This window comes from Panthera leo, chromosome B2, assembly GCF_018350215.1.
Source record: "Panthera leo isolate Ple1 chromosome B2, P.leo_Ple1_pat1.1, whole genome shotgun sequence".
NCBI classification, from domain to species: domain Eukaryota; kingdom Metazoa; phylum Chordata; class Mammalia; order Carnivora; family Felidae; genus Panthera; species Panthera leo.
Window position 1 is genome coordinate 30,974,027 of NC_056683.1, and position 22,461 is coordinate 30,996,487.

Consider the following 22,461-nt stretch of genomic DNA (forward strand, 5'->3'; position numbering starts at 1 on the left):
AGGAGATGCATGTTGGGTAGGGTCTTCTGGGGCAGGCAGCCCCCATTGCTTGGACTGAGGCAAGCATGAGTGGGAAGGGCAGTTCTACCAGTGCATGGGAGGGGTGGCAGGGCTTTGTATAACCTGGTTAGGTTGTAAGTGTTGGTGCTGTGCTGGTTACTTTAGGTGTATTTATGCTGTATTTATGTATTTATGCTGAGGATAAGGGGAGGAAAATGGTGCCTGCCAGTTCCTTTGTTTCTGGAGTTGTTTCTCTGTGAATGTTGCCTTCTGGGACATGCTCCAAGTCAGGCAACTAACCTCCCCACTGTGTGCCCCAGGTGCTCTTCAGATTACTGTTTCCATGCTATACATCCGTGGATTGTTTGCACTGCCTTTTTCCAAGAGCAGCCCAAATGCCCTCTGAGCTCTCACACAGCCAACACACTGACCTTTAGAACTCTGGTTCTAAAGGACACTGGTGCAAAAACTCATAAAATTTGATCCCTCTAATTTTTGCAAGCTTATTGCTATGGGGATTCTTCTTCCACTGTTGGCTCCCCTGTGTGCTAGCCGGTCTTTCACCCTTCTCTGTGACCACAACTCCCTCTCCACCACAGTAGCCATGATCTGTTTCTCACTTAAGGTATGTCTCTGCACTTCCTACCTTCTTTGATGTGGCTTCGTCTCTACCTTTAGTTGTACAGTTTGTTCTGCCAGTCTTCAGGTTGATTTCTGGGGTATTTAGGATGATTTGACAGTTATTTTGTTGTATTCATGGGAATAGGTGAGCCTAGGGTCCTCCTAATCTGCCATCATCTTTCCCTTCTCTCTTTTGTTTTCTGGTGCTATTTATTTTCTATTTTATTTTATTTTTTTTATATTCGAGTTAGTTAGCATTCACTGTAGTCTTAGTTTCAGGAGCAGAATCCAGTGATTCATCTCTTACATATGACACTCAGTACTCATCCCAAAAAGTGCCCTCCTTAATGCCCAATCACCCACTTAACCCCCCCCCCCCACCACTAACCCCCTTTTCCAACAACCCTCAGTTTGTTCTCTGTATTTAAGAGTCTCTTATATTTTGCCTCCCTCTCCATTTTTATTTTATTTTTCATCCGCTTATGTTCATCCGCTATGATTCTCCAATTCCACCTATCAGAAGAATCATGATATCTGTCTTTCTCTGACTGACTTATTTTGCTTAGCATAATACCTTCCAGTCCCATCCATGTTGTTGCAGATGGCAAGATTTCATTCTTTTTCATTGCTGTGTATATATATATATACACATACACACACACACACACACACACACACACACACACACATATGTATATATTCTTTTTCCATTCATCAGTGGTGGACATTTGTGCTCTTTCCATACTTTTGCTATTGTTGATAGTGCTGCTATAAACATTGGGGTGCATATGCCCCTTCAAATCAGCATTTTTGTACCCTTTGGATAAATTCCTAGTAATGTAGTTGCTAGGTCATAGGGTAGTTCTCTTGAAAATTTTTGAGGAATCTCCATATGGTTTTCCAGAATGCCTGCACCAGTTTGCATTCCCACCATCAGTGCAAAAGTGTTCCCCTTTCTCTATATCCTGGCCAATATCTGTTGTTTCCCGAGTTGTTAATTTTAGCCATCTGACAGGTGTGAGGTGGTATCTCACTGTGGTTTTAATTTTAATTTCCCTGAGGATGAATGCTGCTGAGCATCTTTTCATGTGTCCATTAGCCATCTGGATGTCTTCTTTGGAAAAGTGTCTGTTCATGTCTTCTGCCTATTTTTCCACTGGATTACTTGTTTTTAGGGGAATGTTGAGTTTGGTAAGTACTTTATAGATTTTGGATACTAACCCTTTGTCTGATATGTCATTTGCAAATATCTTCTCCCATCTGTCGGTTGCCTTCTTGTTTAATTGATTGTTCCCTTTGCTGTGCAGAAGCTTTTCATCTTGATGAGGTCCCAATAGTTCATTTTTGCTTTTGTTTCCCTTGCCTCCAGAGACATGTCAAGTAGGAAGTTGCTGCAGCTTAGGTCACAGAGGTTGCTGCCTGTTTTCTCCTCTAGGATTTTGATGGTTTCCTGTCTCACATTTAGGTCTTTCATCCATTATGAATTTATTTTTGTGTATAGGGTAATAAAGCTGTTCAATTTCATTCTTCTGCCTGTTGCTGTATAGTTCTATCAGCACCATTTACTAGAGTCTCTATAAACTCTTTTTTCAATCGGATACTCTTTCTTGCTTTGTTGAAGATTAGTTTGCAGTATATTTGTGGGTCTTATACAGGGTTCTGTATTCTATTCCATCAATCTATGTGCCTGTATTCATGCCAATCCATACCGTCTTGATGACTAAAGCTTGGTAATATAGGTTAAAGTCCAGGATTTTGATGCTCCCAGTTTTGGTTTTCTTTTCCAACATCATTTTGGCTATTTTGGTCTTTTCTGGTCCCATAAAAATTTTAAGACTGTTCATTCTAGCTCTGTGAAGAATGCTGGTGTTATTTTGATAGGGGTTGCATTGAATGCATTGAATTGCTCTGGGTAGTATCAACATTTTAACAATATTTGTTCTTCAGATCCATGAGTGTGGAATGCTTTTCCATTGCTTTGTGTGTTCTTCAATTCCTTCATAAGATTTCTATAGTTTTCAGCATACAGATCTTTTGCCTGTTTGGTTAGGTTTATTCCTAGGTATCTTATGGTTTTGGGTACAATTGTAAATGAGATCAATTCTTTGATATCTTTTTCTGCTGATTCATTATTGGTGTATAAAATGCAACTGATTTCTGTACATTGATTTTACATGCTGCAACTCTGCTGAATTCATGTATCAGCTCTAGCAGTTTTTGGGTGGAGTCTTTTGGGTTTTCCACATGGAGTAACATGTCACCTGTGAAGAGTGAAAAGTTTGACTTCTTCGTTGCTGATTTGATGCCTTTCATTTCTTTTTGTTGCCTGATTGCTGAGGCTAGGATTTCCAACACTATGTTGAACAACAGTGGTGAGAGTAGATTTCCCTGTCATGTTCCTGATCTTAGGGGAAGAGCTCTCAGTTTTTCCCCATTGAGGATGATATTAGCTGTGGGCCTGTCATGTATGGCTTTTATGATGTTAAGATATGTTCTTTCTATCTTGACTTTCTTGAAGGTTTTTATCAAGGATGCTATGTTTTACTGAAAGCTTTTTCTACATCTATTGAAAGGATCATATGGTTCTTATCCTTTCTTCTATTAACATGATGTATCACATTGATTGATTTGCAAATGTTGAAGCAGCCCTGCATCCCAGGAATAAATTTCCCTTGATCATGGTGAATAATTATTTTAATGTACTGTCAAATTCAATTTGCTGGTATCTTGTTGAGAATTTTTGCACCCATCTTCCTCAAGGACCTTGGCCTATAATTCTCCTTGTTAGTGGGGTCTTTGGTTTTGGGATCAAAGTAATGCTGGATTTATAGAATGAGTTTGGAAGCTTTTCCTCCATTTCGATTTTTTGGAGTAGTTTGAGAAGAATAGATACTAACTTTCCTTTAAATGTCTGGTAAAATTCCCCTGGAAACCATCTGACTCAGGACTCTTATTTGTTGGGAGATTTTTGATAATCAATTCAATTTCTTTATGGTTATGGCTCTGTTCAAATTTTCTACTTCTTCCCATTTGAGTTTTGGAAGTGTATGAGTGTATAAGAATTTTCCATTTCTTCCATATTGTCCAGTTTGTTTGCATATGATTTTTCTTAGTATTCTTGTAATTCTTTGTATTTCTGTATTATTGGTTGTGATCTTTCCTCTTTCATATGTAATTTTATTTTGGGGGATCCTCTGTCTTTTCTTTTTGAGAAGTCTGATTAGGAGTTTATCAATTTTGTGTATTCATTCAAAAAGCCAGCTCTTAGTTTTATTGATATGTTCTACAAGGTTTTTTGTTTTTGTTTTTTTGATTCTATAACATTTATTTCTGCTACAATCTTTATTATTCATCTTCTTCTGCTGGCTTTGGGCTTTATTTGCTGCTGCTTTTCTAGCTCCTTTAGATGTAAGGTTAGGTTGTGTATTTGGGACCTTTCTTGCTTCCTGAGATAGGCCTGAATTGCAATGTATTTTCCTCTTAGGACTGCCTTTGCTACATCCTAAAGGGTTTGGGCTGTTGTGTTTTCATTTTCATTGGCTTCCATGTATTTTTAAATTTCTTCTTTAATTTCCTGGTCAACCCATTCATTCTTCAGTAGGATGTTCTTTAACCTCCATGTATTTAGGGGCTTTCCAAACTTTTTCTTTGGTTGATTTCAAGTTTCATAGTGTTGTGATCTGAAAATATACATGGTATGATCTCAATCTTTTTGTACCTGTTGAGGGCTGATTTGTGGCCCCATCTGTGATTTATTTTGGAGAATGTTCCATATGTAGTCAAAAAGAATGTGTATTCTACTGCATTAGGATTAAATATTCTGAATATATCTGTTAAGTCCATCTGGTCCAATGTGTCATTGAGAACTGTTGTTTCCTTATTGATTTTTTGCCTAGATGATCTTTCCATTGCTGTTAAGTGGAGTATTAAAGTCTTCTACAATTATGGTGCTATTATCAATAATTTTGCTTATATTTGTGATTAATTAATTTATATATTTGGGGGCTTCCACATTGGGTCACAAATATATAATTGTTAGTTTTTCTTGATGGATAGACTCCTTAATTATGATATGCCCTTCTTTATCTCTTGTTATAGTCTTTGTTTCAAAATATAGTTTGTCTAAGTATGACTATTCTGGCTTTCTTTTGACATCCAGTAACATGGTAGATGGTTCTCCACCCCCCTCACTTTCAATCTGCAGATGTCCTCATGTCTAAAGTGAGTCTCTTGTAGGCAGCAGCATATGCATGGATCTTATTTTTGCTTATCGATTCTGCTGCCCTATGTCTTTTTATTGGGGCATTTAGTCCACTTACATTCAGAGTGATTATTGAAAGATATGAACTCAGTACCATTGTGTTACCTGTAATTTCATGTTTCTGGTGACATTCTCTGGTCCTTTGTAGTCTTTGCTGATTTCCACTCAGAGAATCCCACTTAGGATCTCTTGCAGGGCTGGTTTAGTGGTCACAAACTTCATTTTTTCTTTGTCTGGGAAAGTCTTTACCTCTACTCTATTCAGAATGACAGCCTCTCTGGATAAAGGATTCTTGGCTACATATTTTTCCTATCAGCACATTGAATATTTCCTGCCACTCCTTTCTGGCCTCCCAAGTTTCAGAGGACAGGAATGCTACTAACCTTATGTGTCTACCTTTGTAGATTAAGGTCTATTTGTCCCTAGCTGTTTTCAGAATTCTTTCTTTACTTTTGTATATTGCCACTTTCACTATGATATGATATGTCATGTGTTGACCTATTTTTGTTGATTTAAAGGAAGTTCTCTGTGCCTCTAGGACTTGGATGCCTGTTTCCTTCCCCAGATTAGGGAAGTTCTCAACTATCATTTGTTCCAATAAACTTTTTGCCCCTTTCTCTCACTCTTCTTCTGGAAGTCTTATGATACAGATAATTGTTTTGTTTCATGGAATCACTTAGTTCTCTAAGTCTCCCCTCATGATCTAGTAATTCCCTTTCCCTCTTTTTTTCAGCTTCATTATTTTTCATAATTTTATCTTCTCTTTCACCTATTCTCTCCTCTACTTCTTCAATCCTGCTGTCACTGTACCTAGTTTACTTTGCATCTCAATTATAGCATTTTGAAATTCATCCTAACTAGTTCTTAGTCTTTGATCTCTGCAGTAAGAGTTTCTCTGGTGTCTTCTATGCTCTTTTCAAGACCAGCTAGTAGTCTGATGACTGTTATCATATATTGTTGTGCAGATATATTAATTTTATCTGTTTTGAACAATAAATCAGTGGAAATCAGCAAAGACTACAAAGGACCAGAGTACATCACCAGGAACATGAAATTACAGATAACACAATGGTACAGAGCAACAATCTCTGGCTATGATTTCTTTTTGAACTTTCTTTTGGGGAGAATTTCTCCATTTTGTAATTTTGGCTACATTTCTCTCTTTTGTGTGTTTTAAAAGTGTGTTATGTGTCCTGCACCTTAGAGTACCTTTATATTAAAAATGGGTCATATACTGCCAGGGCCTGGCACTCATAGAAGTGGTTTTGGTGTATGTGGTATGCACTTTGTTGTGTTTTGGCTACTCTATCCCACTGCAGAGATCTGCAGAGCTCAGTCCTCTGCAGAGCTCCTTCTTGCTTGTAGTGGTGGAATGTTTGGACCTTCACAGATGTGCTTTAATTTGTTTGTTGAAGTAACCCTGGGGAAAAAAGGAGAGGGGAGTGGGTCTGATCCCATAAAAAGAGAAAAATAAAAGGGGAGAAAAGAAATCCAAATAGAGAATAAAAAAGATATAAGGCTAAATCAAGATAAAGAGGGAGGAAAATAAAGAAGAAGAAGAAGAAAGAAGGTGGAGAAAGAATAGAATAAAAATGCTTGATCAAAAAAATTATATATATAAAATTTATTTTCTATTTTCATGGTTAAAGCACTTAACATAAGATTTACCCTCTTAGCAAAAGTTTAAGTATACAATAGCTATTGTCAATAATAGACCTTAGGTTATACAGTAAATTTCTAGAACTGAATTATTTTGCATAACTGAAACTTTGCATCCTTTGATGGACACCTCTTGATTTTTCTCTCTCTTTCTCACCACTTCTTCTTTTAAAATGTTTATTTATTTTTTAAAGAGAGAGAGTGTGGAGGAAGGTGCAGAGAGAGAGAGAGAGAGGTGGGGGGTGACAGAGGCTCCAAAGTGGTTTCCATTTTGATAGCAGAGAGCCCATTGAGAGGCTCAAACTCACAAATAGTGATGAGCTGAAGTTGGATGCTTAACCAACCCAAGCTCCCCTCTTTCTCACCACTTCTATTTAACATAGTACTAGAAGTCCTAGCCAGAGCAATAGAAAATAAAAAGAAATGGAAAATGTCCAAATCTGAAAGGAAGAAGTAAAATGGTCTCTGCTTGCAGATGATATGAGCTAATATGTCGAAAACCCTAAAGACTTCACAAAACCCTTCACAAAACTATTAGTATTGATAAATGAAGTCAGCAAAATTACAGGATAGAATATCAACATGCAAAAATCAGTTGCATTTGTATACACTAATAATGATTTACCTGAAAAGGAAATTAAGAAACTATATCAAATAATGATTTACCTGAAAAGGAAATTAAGAAACTATATCATTTACAATTGTATCAAAAAGATAAAAATACTTAGGAATAAACTTAATCACGAAGGTAAAAATACTTATATAGTGAAAACTTTAAAACACTGATGAAAGAAATTAAAGAAGGCACATATAAAAGGAAGGATATTTATTTTCATGAATTGGAAGAATTAATATTGTTAAAATGTCTGTATTACCCAAAGCAATCTGATCTACAGGTTCAATTTAATCCCCATCAAAATCCCAATGACACTTTTTTTCCCCCAGAAAATAATGCTAAACTTGATATGGAACTACAGAAGACCTTGAATAGCCAAAGAAATTTTGGGCAATAACAAAGCTGGAGGAATACACTTTCCAATTTCCAAATATAACACAAAACTATAGTGTGATACTGGTATAAAAATGGATATACAGACCAATGGAACAGAAGAAAGTCCAGAAATAATCTCACGCATATATGGTTAACTGATCTTTGACAAGAGTACCAAGAACACACAGTGGGGAAAGAATAGTTTCCTCAATCAGTGATGTTGGGAAAAGTGGATATCCACATATTAAATAATGAAGTAGTTTTCACCAACAAATTAGGAGAAAATTTTGCCAATTATGTATCTGATAAAGGGTTAATGTCCAAAATATTAAAGGAACTCATACAACTCAACAACAACAACCCAAAATAAGCAGATTAAAAAATAAACAAAGGCCCTGGACAGATATTTCTCAAAAGAAGACATACAAATGGCCAACATGTATGAAAATGTTCTCAATGTCACTAATAATCAGGAAAATGCAAATAAAAACCATAATGAGATAGCACTTTACATCTGTTTTAATGGCATATATATATATATATATATATATATATATGTATACATATATATATATATATATATATGTATACATATATATATATGAAGGGACCCTTCATACACTGTTGGTGGGAATGTAAATTCTACAGCTACTATAGAAAACACAATGGAGTTTTCTCAAGAAGCAAAAAATGAAACCACCAAATGATCCATCAATCCTAATTCTAGTATTATCCAGAAAATTGAAATCAGTATCTCAAAGAGAACCCTGCACCCCCATGTTTACTGCAGCATTATTCACAGTAGCCAATTCATGGAAGCAATATAATGATAAATGAAAGGATAAAGAATATGTGGAATATATACACAACTGAGTATTATTCTGCCATTAGAAGACAATCCTGCTGTTTGTGACATGAATAAAATCAGAGGACATTATGCTAAGTGAAGTAAGTTAGACATAGAAGTACAAATACCGCATGATCTTAATTACATGTAAAATCTAAAATAGCCAAGCTCATAATAGCAATAGTGGAATGGTGATTGCCAGGGGCTAAGAAGGGAGAAATAGGGAGATATTAATTAGTCAAAGGGTACAACTTTTGGTTATATAAAATGAATAAGTCCTAGAGTTCTGTGCAGCATAGTGCCTATGGTCAACAATATTGTATTGTATGCTTCAAAATGTGTTTCAAGGGTAGATCTTACATTAAGTGTTCTTATTACCAAAAAGAAAAAAAAAGAGATTGAGAGAGAGAGAGATAAAGAAGAGAGATGAAACTTTTGATGGTTAATGGCATATATTGTGGTGATGGTTTCATGGATGTATACTTATCTCCAAATTCATAAGTTGGGTACATAAATTATGTACAACTTTTGGGATGTCTAAAAATTTAAAATAGAAAAAACAAATACCATTACAGATAAATAATAAAATCAGTAAAAAAAACAAACAAAAAGAATATAGTAGAACATGGAATATTAAGAAGTAATTCTAATGAGTCAAATAGCTGCTGTAGGAAATTGATGTACCTTACTATAATTCCATAACATTTTTTTTTTTCAACTTCTTTTATTTATTTTTGGGACAGAGAGAGACAGAGCATGAACGGGGGAGGGGCAGAGAGAGAGGGAGACACAGAATCGGAAACAGGCTCCAGGCTCCGAGCCATCAGCCCAGAGCCTGACGCGGGGCTCGAACTCACGGACCGCGAGATCGTGACCTGGCTGAAGTCGGACGCTCAACCGACTGCGCCACCCAGGCGCCCCTATAACATTTTTAAATTATGTATGTAATTGGTTGAACAATAAAAATATTAGAGGAAAGCCCCAAATATCAGTAATTTTAAAAATCTTTTGTATGAATTCACAATGTAATAAAACACGATAAGATTTCCAAAGTTTATAAAGACACAATTTATTCCATGTCTTCTTTGTCCATTCATCAGTCAATGGGTATTTGGCTATTCCATAATTTTGGCTATTGTTGATAATGCTGCTATAAACACTGGGTGCATGTTTTCCTATTTTGATTACAGTGTACACATACATTTAAGCTCTTTTCTACCTTTTATTACATTGTAGAGTCTAGACTTAACCATCTTCACAATTGTCATTCCTAATTATAATATAATAGTAAGTTGGATTATTTAACTACATTCTGCTTAGCTATTCCTCTAGAGCTATGTGTTTAAGATCTTTGCTAGATTTTGTTGTAGTATACAGTATTTTCTCTTAAAAACATGAATATATCTATTTCCTTATAACCCCACCAACACTGAGTTTTGTTAATCTAAAAATGATAGATATTAAGTCATTGCATATTTAAGTCATATTTCCTCAGCAAAAGTAGAGACTTAATAGTTCTATTTCTGTTAGCATTTTCTGTTATATGAATTAACTACCTAGGACAACACTTCTCTTATTAGTACCATCTATTAATTAGTACACTTTAATTTTTCCTTAAGATTTTGTTCTATTTATTGAATGCAGAGATTGCTAAGGAATAAATAATTTTTTTCCCAATAGGAACCAGAAACAGAAATAAGGGAAAAAAAAGAAATTCAAATCTAATGGACTTTGGAAGGTAATTTACTAATGGATGATCGAGTTTCTGGTAAGAACTAAAACCAAAAAGAAAAAAAAAACTAAAACCAAAAAGGAAAAAAAAAAAAAGAATATGTTTAGGACATGGGAAGGTATAAAATAAAGGAATTAATATAGGCTTCAGGATTAGAACAAAGTTGTCAGTCATGGACTTCAGTGGGCACCTCACAAAAGAGATATGCAAATAATTTTTTTAATGGGAGAAAATTATGTTTTTTAAAAGATAATTAAAAGAGTTGAAAGCTTCCTATCATTTAAAAAGTTGACCCATTTGGTGGCTTTCACTGTGCTTTCTCTTTCTGCTTTTGAAGATATAAGCTTTAGCACACTTTTGCATTCTATCCAGTGCAAAGATAAGGTTGAAATTAGGGAAAGTGGTAGGTAGAACATTATGCTCTTTTCCATCACCCCTTTCTTTTTTCTCCAAACTGGACTCTCTTCATTTATAGTATATAGAATATATATTTTTATTTATTTAAAAAAAAACTTAAGTTTATTTATTTTGAGAGGGAGTGAGCAGTGGAGGGGCAGAGAGAGAGGGAAAGAGAGAGAATTCCAAGCAGACTCTGCACCATCAGCACAGAGCCTGATGTGGGGCTGGAACTCATGAACCGTGAGATCATGACCTGAGTGGAAACCAAGAGTCAGATGCTTAACTGACTGAGTTATAAATTTTTTAATGTTTATTTTTGAGAGAGAGAGAGAGAAAGAATGAGCGGGAGAGGGAAGAGAGATGGAGACACAGAATCTGAAGCAGGCTCCAAGCTCTGAGCTGTCAGCATGGAGCCTGACGTGGGGCTTACACTCATGAAAGGTGAGATCATAACCTGAGACGAAGTTGGAAGCTTAACCGACTGAGCCACCCAGGCACCCCTAGAATGTGTATTTTTTAAAATGGCTATTAAGTTTTCTGTTGTTCTCTTAGTTAATCAATGCAATTAAATTTTCCTGGATACTATCAGTAATCTACAAAATGCTGACTAATGGGAAATAGTGTGGAATGAGAAGTAATACTAAGATTTGCAGAGCTTGATATGCTAATGATCAGATTTTGCTAAAGGTCTTCATACATTTTGGTGCTCAGAAACCATTCAAACTGAGAAATAGGAATGGAACTTACTGAGGATGCTCTCAATATTTCCTAAAATACAAACACAAATAAATAAATTAGGGTGGTTTGACTGATAGAAGATTAAGGATCTTCTTAACATTCTTATCTCTGTCAAGAATAACACTCCAAACCTTCCAATACTTGGTACTATGAGCCAATGGCAAGAAGTCTTTATCTTTACAGTTAGATTGTATTTATTCTTTTTCATTTTATGAGTACGATTAAAATTTTATGCTAAATAAGTTTCTGAGAAAGGAAGAGAGAAGTTAAAACAAATAAGCACTATTATATGTGAAAAGCTGAAATTATGTAAGGTAGAGTCTGCAAAAGTTTCTCATAATTCTAAATGGTAAAGGGCATTAGTTAATGAATGCAAAACTTACCTGTTGTTGCTGAATATTTTCCTAAAATAAAACATAAGAGAGTAAGTGTGGTGTGGTTTGCTAGCATGCTTGATAAGAACTTCATTTAGGCTTAAATTATCTTGGGGCACTAATATCAGGTCACTTATATTGATTAAATTCCCATGTGCCAAGCACTTGTATAAGAGATTTATGTGATTGAAATTATTTAATCTTCAGCATCCCTATGATGAAGATTCTGCACATAGAGGTTACCCAAGGTCACACAGCTAATAATTAGTGGAGCCAGAAGCTGCCCCCAAGAATCCAGGATCTAGTCTTGCTTTGAAAATTACTTTTTGGTCAATTTGGCATCATTATGTCAGTATTGGTCTGAGTCTCTTAGACTTTTTTTTTTTTTGTAATGTTATACTCCCATTTCCTTTATTGTTATTTTTAAGGGTAAACCTGGAACTGGTATCTAGGTTTGTTATACTCTAGAGTCTTCATGTAATTCAATCTATTTCCAATTTTTTTCAAGAGGAGATTTCTACAAAAGGAATCAGCCATCTCAATAAATTATTACATCAGTGTACTAAATACTCTAATACAATTGTGGACAGGGTGCTTTAGGAACACAGAGGAAGAAGTGGTACTCTTACACCTTCTTCTCAATCTCTCTTAATGTGTTGATACATTTTGGAAATTTTTGAGCTCTTCTCTTATGGAAGACAGCTTGGTTATAATGAAAGGATATTTCGTTAACAAGGGATAGGGAGGGGATACAGCATGGTACAATGGGAATGGTATTGGTAGATGCATTAAAGTCAAAATGAAAGGTAAAAGTAATGGAAGAAATTGTACAAGAATATCTTCATGAGGTTTAGGTTGGGTAAAAAACCATAATGTGAAAAACTGACATATATGATTATATCAAGTTATGAATGAACAGGTTAACCAGGAAATTAAAGAAGAAATTAAAAAATACATGGAAGCCAATGAAAATGAAAACACAACAGTCCAAACCCTTTGGGATGCAACAACAGGAGTCCTAAGAGGAAAATACATTGCAAGAAAGGTCCCAAATACACAACCCAACCTTACTCCTAAGAAGCTGGAAAAGGAGCAGCAAATCAAGCCCAAAGCCAGAAAAGGAAGGGAAGTAATAAAGATTAGAGCAGAAATAAATGATACAGAATCTAATAAAACTAAGAGCTGGTTTTTTGAAAGAAGAAACAAAAATGATGAACACCTAGCCAGACTTCTCAAAAAGAAAAGAGAGAGGACCCAAAAAGATAAAATCAAGTATGAAAGAGGAGAGATCACAATCAATAACACAGAAATACAAATAATTATAAGAGAACACTATGAAAAATTATATGCCAACAATCGGACAATCTGGAGGAAATGGAAAAATTGCTAGACACTCTCACACTACTAAAACTCAAACAGGAAGAAATAGAAAATTTTAACAGTTCCATAAACCATAAAGAAATCAAATCGGTTATCAAAAATTTCCCAACAAATAAGAGTCCTGGACCAGATGGCTTCCCAGGGGAATTCTAACAGGCATTTAAAGAAGAGTTAATACCTATTCATCTCAAACAGTTCCAAAAAATAGAAATGGAAGGAAAGCATCCGTACTCATTCTATGAAGCCAGCATTATCTTGATTCCAAAACCAGACAAAGACCAACTAATAAGAACTACAGACCAATATCCGTGATGAACATGGATGCAAAAATTCTCAAAAATATTCTAGCAAATGTTCATTAAAAGAATTATTATCCGGGGAGCCTGGGTGGCTCAGTCGGTTAAGCCTCCGACTTCAGCTCAGGTCACGATCTCACGGTCCATGAGTTCGAGCCCCGCATCTGGGCTCTGGGCTGATGGCTCAGAGCCTGGAGCCTGCTTCCGATTCTGTGTCTCACTCTCTCTCTGCCCCTCCCCCATTCATGCTCTGTCTCTCTCTGTCTCAAAAATAAATAAACGTTAAAAAAAATTAAAAAAAAAAAAAGAATTATTCTCCATGATCAAGTGGGATTTATTCCTGGGCTGCAAGCCTGGTTCAATATTTGCAAATCAATCAACATGGTACACCACATTAATAGAGGAAAGGATAAGAACCATATGATCCTTTCAATAGATGCAGAAAGAGCTTTTGAAAAAATACAGCATCCATTCTTGATAGAAACCCTCAGGAAAGTAGGGATAGAAGGAACATACCTCAACATCATAAAAGCCATATATGACAGGCCCACAGCTAATATCATCCTCAATGGGGAAAAACTGAGAGCTCTTCCCCTAAGATCAGGAACATGACAGGGAATTCTACTCTCACCACTGTTGTTCAACATAGTGTTGGAAATCCTAGCCTCAGCAATCAGGCAACAAAAAGAAATGAAAGGCATCAAATCAGCAACGAAGAAGTCAAACTTTTCACTCTTCACAGGTGACATGTTACTCCATGTGGAAAACCCAAAAGACTCCACCCAAAAACTGCTAGAGCTGATACATGAATTCAGCAGAGTTGCAGCATATAAAATCAATGTACAGAAATCAGCTGAATTTTATATACCAATAATGAATCAGCAGAAAAAGATATCAAAGAATTGATCTCATTTACAATTGTACCCAAAACCATAAGATACCTAGGAATAAACCTAACCAAACAGGCAAAAGATCTGTATGCTGAAAACTATAGAAATCTTACGAAGGAAATGAAGAACACACAAAGCAATGGAAAAGCATTCCACACTCATGGGTCTGAAGAAAAAATATCGTTAAAATGTTGATACTACCCGAAGCAATTCAATGCATTCCATGCAACCCCTATCAAACTAACACCAGCATTTTTCACTGAGCCAGAACAAACAATTCTAAAATGTATTGGAACCAGAAAAGACTGAATAGCCAAAGTAATGTTGAAAAAGAAACACAAAGCTGGAGGCATCAAAATTCCAGACTTTAAGCTGTGTTACAAAGCTTTAGTCATAAAGCCAGTATGGTAATGACACAAAAACAGACACATAGATCAATGGAACAGAATAGAGAACCCAGAAAAGGATCCACAAATATATAGCCAACTAATCTTCAACAAAGCAGGAAAGAATATCCAATGGAATAAAGACAGTCTCTTCACCATATGGTGCTGGGAAATCTGGACATGGACATGCAGAAGAATGAAACTGGATCAGTTTCTTACATCATACACAAAAATAAATTCAAAATGGATGAAAGACCAAAATGTGAGACAGAAAACCATCAAAATCCTAGAGGAGAAAACAGGCAGCAATGTCTTTGACCTCAGCCACAGCAACTTCTTACTTGACATGTCTCCAGGGGCAAGGCAAATAAAAGCAAAACTATTGGGATCTCATCAAGATGAAAAGCTTCTGCACTGCAAAGGAAACAATCAACAAAACTAAAAGGCAACTAACAGAATGGGAGAAGATATTTGCAAATGACATATCAGATAAAGAGTATCCAAAATCTATAAAGAACTTATCAAACTCCACACCCGAGAAACAAATAATCCAGTGAAGAAATGGGCAGAAGACATGAATAGACACCTTTCCAAAGAAGACATCCAGATGGCTAATGGACACATGAAAAAATATTGAACATCACTCATCATCAGTGAAATACAAATCAAAACCACAATGAGATACCACCTCACACCTGTCAGATGGCTAAAATTAACAACTCAGGAAACAACAGATGTTGGTGAGGATGCAGAGAAAAGAGAACACTTTTGCACTGCTGATGGGAATGTAAACTGGTGCAGCCACTCTGGAAAACAATATAGAGGTTCCTCAAAAACTTAAAAATAGGGCTACACTACAACCCTGTAAATGTACTACTAGGTATTCATCCAAAGGATGCAAAAATGCTGAGTTGAAGGGGCACATGCACCCCAATGTTTATAGCAGCACTATCCACAATAGCCAAATTATGTAAAGACCCCAAATGTCCACTGATTAATGAATGGATAAAGAAGATGTGGGATACACACACACACACACACACACACACACACACACACACACACACACAATGGAATACCAGTCAGCAATAAAAAAGAATGAAATCTTGCCATTTGTAACAACGTGGATGAAACTAGAGGGTATTATGCTAAGCGAAATAAGAAAGCCAGAGAAAGACAGATATCATATGATTCCTCTGATATGTGGAATTGGAGAATCATAGCAGATGAACATAGGGGAAGGTAAGGAAAAATAAGATAAAAACAGAGAGGGAGGTAAACCATAAGAAACTCTTAAATACAGAGAACAAACTGAAGGTTGCTGGGGTGGAGGTGTGTTGGGGGACGGGTTAAATGGGTGATGGGCGTTAATGAGGGCACTTTTTGGGTTGAGCACTGGGTGTCATGAATAAAAGGTGAATCATTGGTTTCTACTCCTGAAGCCAAGACTATACTGGATGTTAACTAACTTGAATTAAAAATAATTAAAAATAAAAGAATGATGTTCGTCCACCCAACATCCAGGTGCCTCTAGCCATGTTCCTTCGCTGATTGCATTTTATCCCCCCATTATACCTCCATAGCTCTTGCTTGTATTAACCATCGTCCTGAATTTTGCTTCAATCCTTCCTGATTTACTCTTCATTTTTTTTATGAGTGGGATTTTCATTTGCTAAACATTTAGAAATAGTCAAATGAAATTCTGGTTATGTGTAACCAAAACAGGGTAAAGTAAAATAGGGTAAATAAAAATTTGAATCTATCCAGAAGTGAAAATAGAAAATTCAAACAATTCCCCAAAAAGTTTTGAGAAAACCATGTTTGAGAATGAAAAACAAAATAAAACAAAATAACAACAAAAAACAACAAAACTTACTATCAGATGCTGAAGATATGCCTAAAAGTAAGGCAAAGAAATCAATAAGGTTTTGTTTTCTGGATCAGTTACCCACATCTTATCTAGTCTTTGCCTGGGAAACATGTCCACCTTCAGGGAGTGCCTCATCTTCAGAATTACTTGGTGGTAACAGCATGCTGAGGGCAGCGTCTCTGACTATAACGTAAGAATTGCTCTAATTCTTGACTTCCTATGAGCACTGAGTTTGGTAGACCCAGAAGTGAGATCAGTGGGGGCAGTTTTTTCTAGTTTTTCACCTTGGTTTTTTTTTAGCCCAGAGTTAAAAAACTTTACAACGAACTGAAAACATTTAGTGTATCTCTGCTTCTCACTGTTTTTTCTATCATCATCAATTTCTTTGTCTTCTCTCTAAATACAGGAATGTATGTAGTGCTTATTTTTATTGTTTAGGAACTATTTTCAGCTTTATCAGGGAATGTACCCTTTCATGTCAGAGATGTTTTTACTTTCTAAATGTATCAATTACATGTCAGCAGAAAGAGGAGACTTGCAATCTAAATCTTTTGTGTGACAATGTTGGTTTTTCATACAATGTTCAGAGTATTCTACTATGTACATCAATAGAGAAAGGGAAGTTATTGGGAGTTACTACAGATATTTTAAAAATAAAACACTTTAAAAAATCTCTTCCATCTAAAACATGGTGAAAATAATATGTGTTGACAATATTCTTTTCATAGGACCATCAAATCCTTCACTACAGAGTCTGTGGTGTTATAGTCTCTACCAGGAAAGAGAATCATCCTTCTCTTTTTTTCTTTCAGGTTTTGAAGACTGTTTATTGACTGTTAAAATCTGTCTCACTTAAAAATCTTCTCCCCTTGTTTTTTATGTCTCTCTCTTTCTTCTCTTATTTTTAAGTCCTATCTTCTTTTTTTCTTCCTCATTATTTTATTTTTCAGTCAATTAATAACCCATTTCAATCAACCTTTGGAGAGGTTTCTTTTCTTAATTTTTTTTTTAAAAATTTTTTCAGAGAAAGAGACACACACACAGTGTGAGCTGGGGTGGGGCAGAGAAAGAGAGGGGACACAGAATCCTAAGCAGACTCCAGGCTCTGAGCTGTCAGCACAGAACCCAATATGGGGCTTGAACCCACAAACTGTGAGATCAGGACCTGGACTGAAGTCGGATGCTTAACTGACTGAGCCACCCAGGCACTCCTGGAAAGATTTCTCTTGCATCTATTCTTTTGTTCAGTCATTGTGATTTTGTCTTTCAAATTCAAAATGAGTACAGATGACTTTATATAATATGAAACCAAAGGAAATAGAGAACCATGTGTCAGATTATTCAGAGCCAGACTAGAAAATGGTTAGGATGTACATTGGTTCTCATATGTTTCAAAAGAGTAAGAATTGAGCAACTTACTGCTGTATGTTGAACAAGTTTCTGAAAGAGAAAACAAATACACAGGAATTAGCCCAGAAAGATTAGTGCTGTATTTTGTGGGTTAGTAACTACTTTTTGTAATATTCCTCTGGTAGAAACATAAAAAAAGGGACATTTACAGAAGGTCAATTTCTTCTCCATGAGTGACCGTGACATCGTAAGAGATTGGTACCCCATGTAATTCTGAACCAACCCATTATGGGATTCCATGGTCCTTAGCCTGGAAAAACTACAGTCAGGAAGAATAAATGGTTAGAGTTCATTTCATGGGGAGAAAAGCCTTCACTTTTCTCCATCTGCCTAGTAGTCTCTTTCATATCCCTAAAATTTTTCCCCTTTATGATTTTTTTCTATTTACACACATTTGTTTCCCAAATGGCAAGTGTTGGTTTATACTGACTTTCTTAAGAATCCCTTTTACAGACCAATGTTATTCCACACTGTTTTTATAAGTAAGAAATAATTACATTTAAAAATATTAACAATACAGCAGAATTCTGAGGAATGAGGAGATAGGAGTGAATATTAAACATGTGGAAGGTTAGAAATGAAAGCCTCTTGGGGCACCTGGGTGGCTCAGTTGGTTGAGCATCTGACTTCGGCTCAGGTCATGATCTCACAGTTCGTGGGTTTGAGTCCCGCATCAGCTCTGTGCTGACAGCTTAGAGTCTGGAATCTGCTTGGGAATCTGTGTCTCCCTCTCTCTCTGCCCCTCCCCCATCATGCTCTGTGTGTGTTTCTCCCTCAAAATAATAAATAAACATTAAAAATTTTTTTTAATTAAAAAAACAAGAAATGAACACCCTCAGACACTGTAGAAGATCAAAGTATACTTGGAAAGGAACTTTCTCTGGGTTCCTTTGTATTTGCTGAAATACAATACTTAGAGATATAGGTGTTTTTGTTCTAAGAGGAGATTAGACTTTTTCCTAAATCCTTTAAAAATGCAATAGATTAAAACTTCACCTGATTCTAAAATTTAATTTTATGAAAGTAATATATATTTTAAAACTTCATTTCATTTTATAAACATAAGAAATACTGCAATATCCTGACCCACCCCTTTTTTTCCAATTTTTCACTTTTGAAAGGAACCACTTTTAACATTCTATTATTATTTTCTTGAGTTTTTATGTCTGCTTTTCTAAATAACATATTTATAGAGCTTTGCATTGCTTTATAAAATTCTGTCTTAATTTTTGACTTCTTACCAGGCTTGAAATTTTTAAAATAATTTTAGTTCCAGGGGTGTCTTGGTGGCTCAATCGGTTCAGCTTCAGACTCTTGATACCTGCTCAGGTCATGATCTCATGGTTGGTGAGACTGAGCCCTGTGTTGGATTCTGTGCTGACAGTGGAGAGCCTACTTGGGATTCAATCTCTCTCTCTCTCTCTCTCTCTCTCTCTCTCTCTTTCTCTCTCTCTGCCTCTCCCCTGCTCTCTCTCTCTCTCTCTTTTTCTCAAAATAAATAAATTTAAAAAATAAAAATAAATTTTAATTCCAGTATAGTTAACATACAGTAGTATATTAGTTTCAGGTGTACCACCTAGTGAGTCAACAATTCTATACGTTGCTCAGTGCTCATCACAATAAATGTACTTGTATTCCCCTTCTCCTATTTCACCCATCCCTCTACCCACCTCCCTTCTGGTTATTATCAATTTGTCCTCTATAGTTTGGTGTTTGCCTCTTGGTTTGTCTCTTTTTTCTTCGTTCTTTTGTTTTATATCTAAATTCCACATATGAATGAAATCATATGGTATTTTGTCTTTCTCTGACTTTCTTCACTTAGCATTATAGCCTCTAGGTCCACCCATGTTATTGTAAATGGCAATATTTCATTGCTTTTGATGGCTGAGTAGTATTTCATTGTATGTGTGTGTGCATATATGTATTCCATAATTAAGCTATTGTAAATAATGCTACAATAAACATAAGGGTGCATGTCTCTTTTTGAGTTAGTGTTTGTATTCTTTTCTTACCAACTTTTTAAATCTTACTGTCTCCTCTTTCCCCTACCATGCACATTCCCTCCTCCAATCCTCCCAATATGGTTTGTCATGATTTTTGATAAATTAATATATCCAGTGATACATTGTCATAATGTATCACCAGCATATGTCCACAGCTAAGGAATATACTGCATTGTGGTTATATTGTGCTTAATGTACAACTCTTTGTATTGCCAATACTTAATCTTTTCCTTTTTTTTTTTTTTTAACAGACTGCTTAATTGGTCCTTTGGGTTTTATGCCATTTTATTGCCTTAGCTGTCACTTTCTGTGCTCCTAGGAGTGGATGAAATGAATGTGCTTGAATTGTTTCCTCCTGAAGCCCACTTTAATACTCTACTCTTCTGTGGTTTTGCAGTTGGAGATGGTAAAAGCCTGAGGGTGCAAAAAAAGCCTTTCCCATCATCAGTAGACTAAAGCACATTAGAGATAAAAGTTGAAAAAGGAACTGAGTAATGGATTGTAGGGACTTAACTAAAGTGCAGACAAAAATAAAAGACTAAGCATAGTCTGATTGAAAGAAGACTTTCTTTTCTTCTGAAGAATTATTTTCAGGGTAATTTTTAAAACCAGAAATAATGATCAGAGAGAGCAAAATGATTTTCAAACAACTAGGAGACCAATATAATATGAGAAACAGAAAAGGAACTTACTTATGAGTGGTTCTTTAGTTTTAACTGAAATACAAATACAAATAAGGTAAATAAATGTTATTCTATGAAGAGGACAATACAGGTATCTTGCTAGTCTTTTTTACAGCAAAATATAAAATTCACGTGAAAAAAAATTTTTTTAAGTGTTTTGCTGTTTATTTATTTTTGAGAGAGACAGATAGTGTGAGCAGGGGAGGAGCAGAGAGAAAAGGAGACACAGAATCTGAAGCAGGCTCCAGGTTCTGAGCTGTCGGCACAGACCCCATTGTGGGGCTTGAACTCACAAACTGTGAGATCATGACCTGAGCCGAAGTTGGACGCTTAACCGACCTACCCACTCAGGTGCCCCACATGAAAAAATTTTTAAATCGAATTTTTCATACTAAATGTATATAGGCTTTAAAAATTAAAAGTTTCCTTGGCCCATTATTTCCTAGGCCCATTTCCCGTGGCCATGATTTCATATCCCCAATTCCCTCCCCTTGGAGGAGAACACTTCCAAATCTTTTAGATGTTGTTTTGTTTTTTTGATATCACTTTCATCTTTTTTAAAATTCTTAAATTGCTATTTCTTGATTCTTCAAATTTACAGATTACTTATTGATTTACTATTATGCATTGATGTGTCTTTAATCTTACTCTACCTGCCACTCATGTGCTCCTCTCTCTTTTTCTTCTGGTGTCACCTAGTCATAATTTTTGGTTAAGTCAATAGTCAGTGTTAGTGCTCTTTTGTCTATGTAAATACCCTTCACTCTTGAGCCAAAAAAAGTATACTTGGTCACATTTCCTTATTTCTTTTACTAATTTTAAAAAATTTTTGTGAAGTTTATCTCTGCCTCTCTCTCTCTCTCTCTCACTCTCTCTCTTTTTCTTTACTTGGTTTATCTGTATGAATTTATGGCCCATTATATCCTTCTACTATAATAATTTTAGCAAGGCTTCAGGATAGAGGAGAGGAAAACATATATGTTTAGAGTGCTAAAGTAAACTTGAATAACACTTTAATACTTTTCCAGTTTTATGACTGAAGTTGGTAATGATCAGAGTTCAAAATTCATGTACACAAATCTGTAGAATATCAGAGATAAGGAACATGTGGCTATGTTCTGAACTAAAACATAAACACAAATAAATAGAATATTTTAAGTTTCCCAAGGATGGAATATAGTTTTCTCTTATGATAATTTATGGTAAAAATTATGAAGTACATTATAAACTTTACGTGGATTTCTAAATTATTTAGCTTTTATTTCTGTAATAGTAACAAGTGTAAAAGTTTTTAAAATGTGTTTTGTAGTAAACATCTCGTGTAATTCCATCTTTTAAAAAACTTCTGTATAGGGGCGCCTGGGTGGCTTAGCCAGTTGAGCGTCCGACTTCAGGTCAGGTCACGATCTCACGGTCTGTGAGTTCGGGGCCTGCATCGGGCTCTGTGCCGATAGCTCGGAGCCTGGAGCCTGTTTCGGGTTCTGTGTCTCCCTCTCTCTCTGACCCTCCCTGGTTCATGCTCTGTCTCTCTCTGTCCAAAAAAATAAATAAACGTTAAACAAAAATTTAAAAACTTCTATATTTAAGTATAAATACAGAGAGAATAGTGCCCACATCAGAAATATCTATTCTTTCTATATCTGTGCCTATTCTATCAATGAAGTATCCCAGTGTGAGCATACCTATGTAACCGCCACCCATATTTAGAAATAGAACAATTAATGGTAGTTCATCTTTCAGGCATCTTCAAATCACTGACTCCACTCTCCTTCCTCCAAAGGTAATAATAGTTTGACTTCTAAAACCATAGGTTTTGAACGTTATATGACTGCAATCATGGAGTACCCATTTTCCCCCTTTGATCTAGTGTCTTTCATTTGACATTAGGTTCATGAGATTCTCCTGCTATTGCTTTTTAGTA

General features: G+C 35.7%; 1 protein-coding gene across 29 annotated transcripts in view; it reads right to left on the reverse strand.

Moving 5' to 3' along the window:
* Positions 1-22,461, reverse strand: part of TSBP1 (testis expressed basic protein 1) — a 219,772-nt gene that overhangs the window by 73,780 nt on the left and 123,531 nt on the right. For 27 of the 29 annotated variants that reach the window (XM_042938383.1, XM_042938378.1, XM_042938375.1 and 24 more), the window contains 4 exons: positions 20,550-20,573; positions 17,864-17,884; positions 11,632-11,652; positions 11,258-11,278 (listed from right to left, as the gene is read on the reverse strand). In XM_042938383.1, coding sequence (XP_042794317.1) covers positions 11,258-11,278; positions 11,632-11,652; positions 17,864-17,884; positions 20,550-20,573 — 87 coding nt within the window. The remainder of the gene's footprint in view (positions 1-11,257; positions 11,279-11,631; positions 11,653-17,863; positions 17,885-20,549; positions 20,574-22,461) is intronic. The other 2 variants (XM_042938377.1, XM_042938374.1) reach the window with 2 other exon arrangements.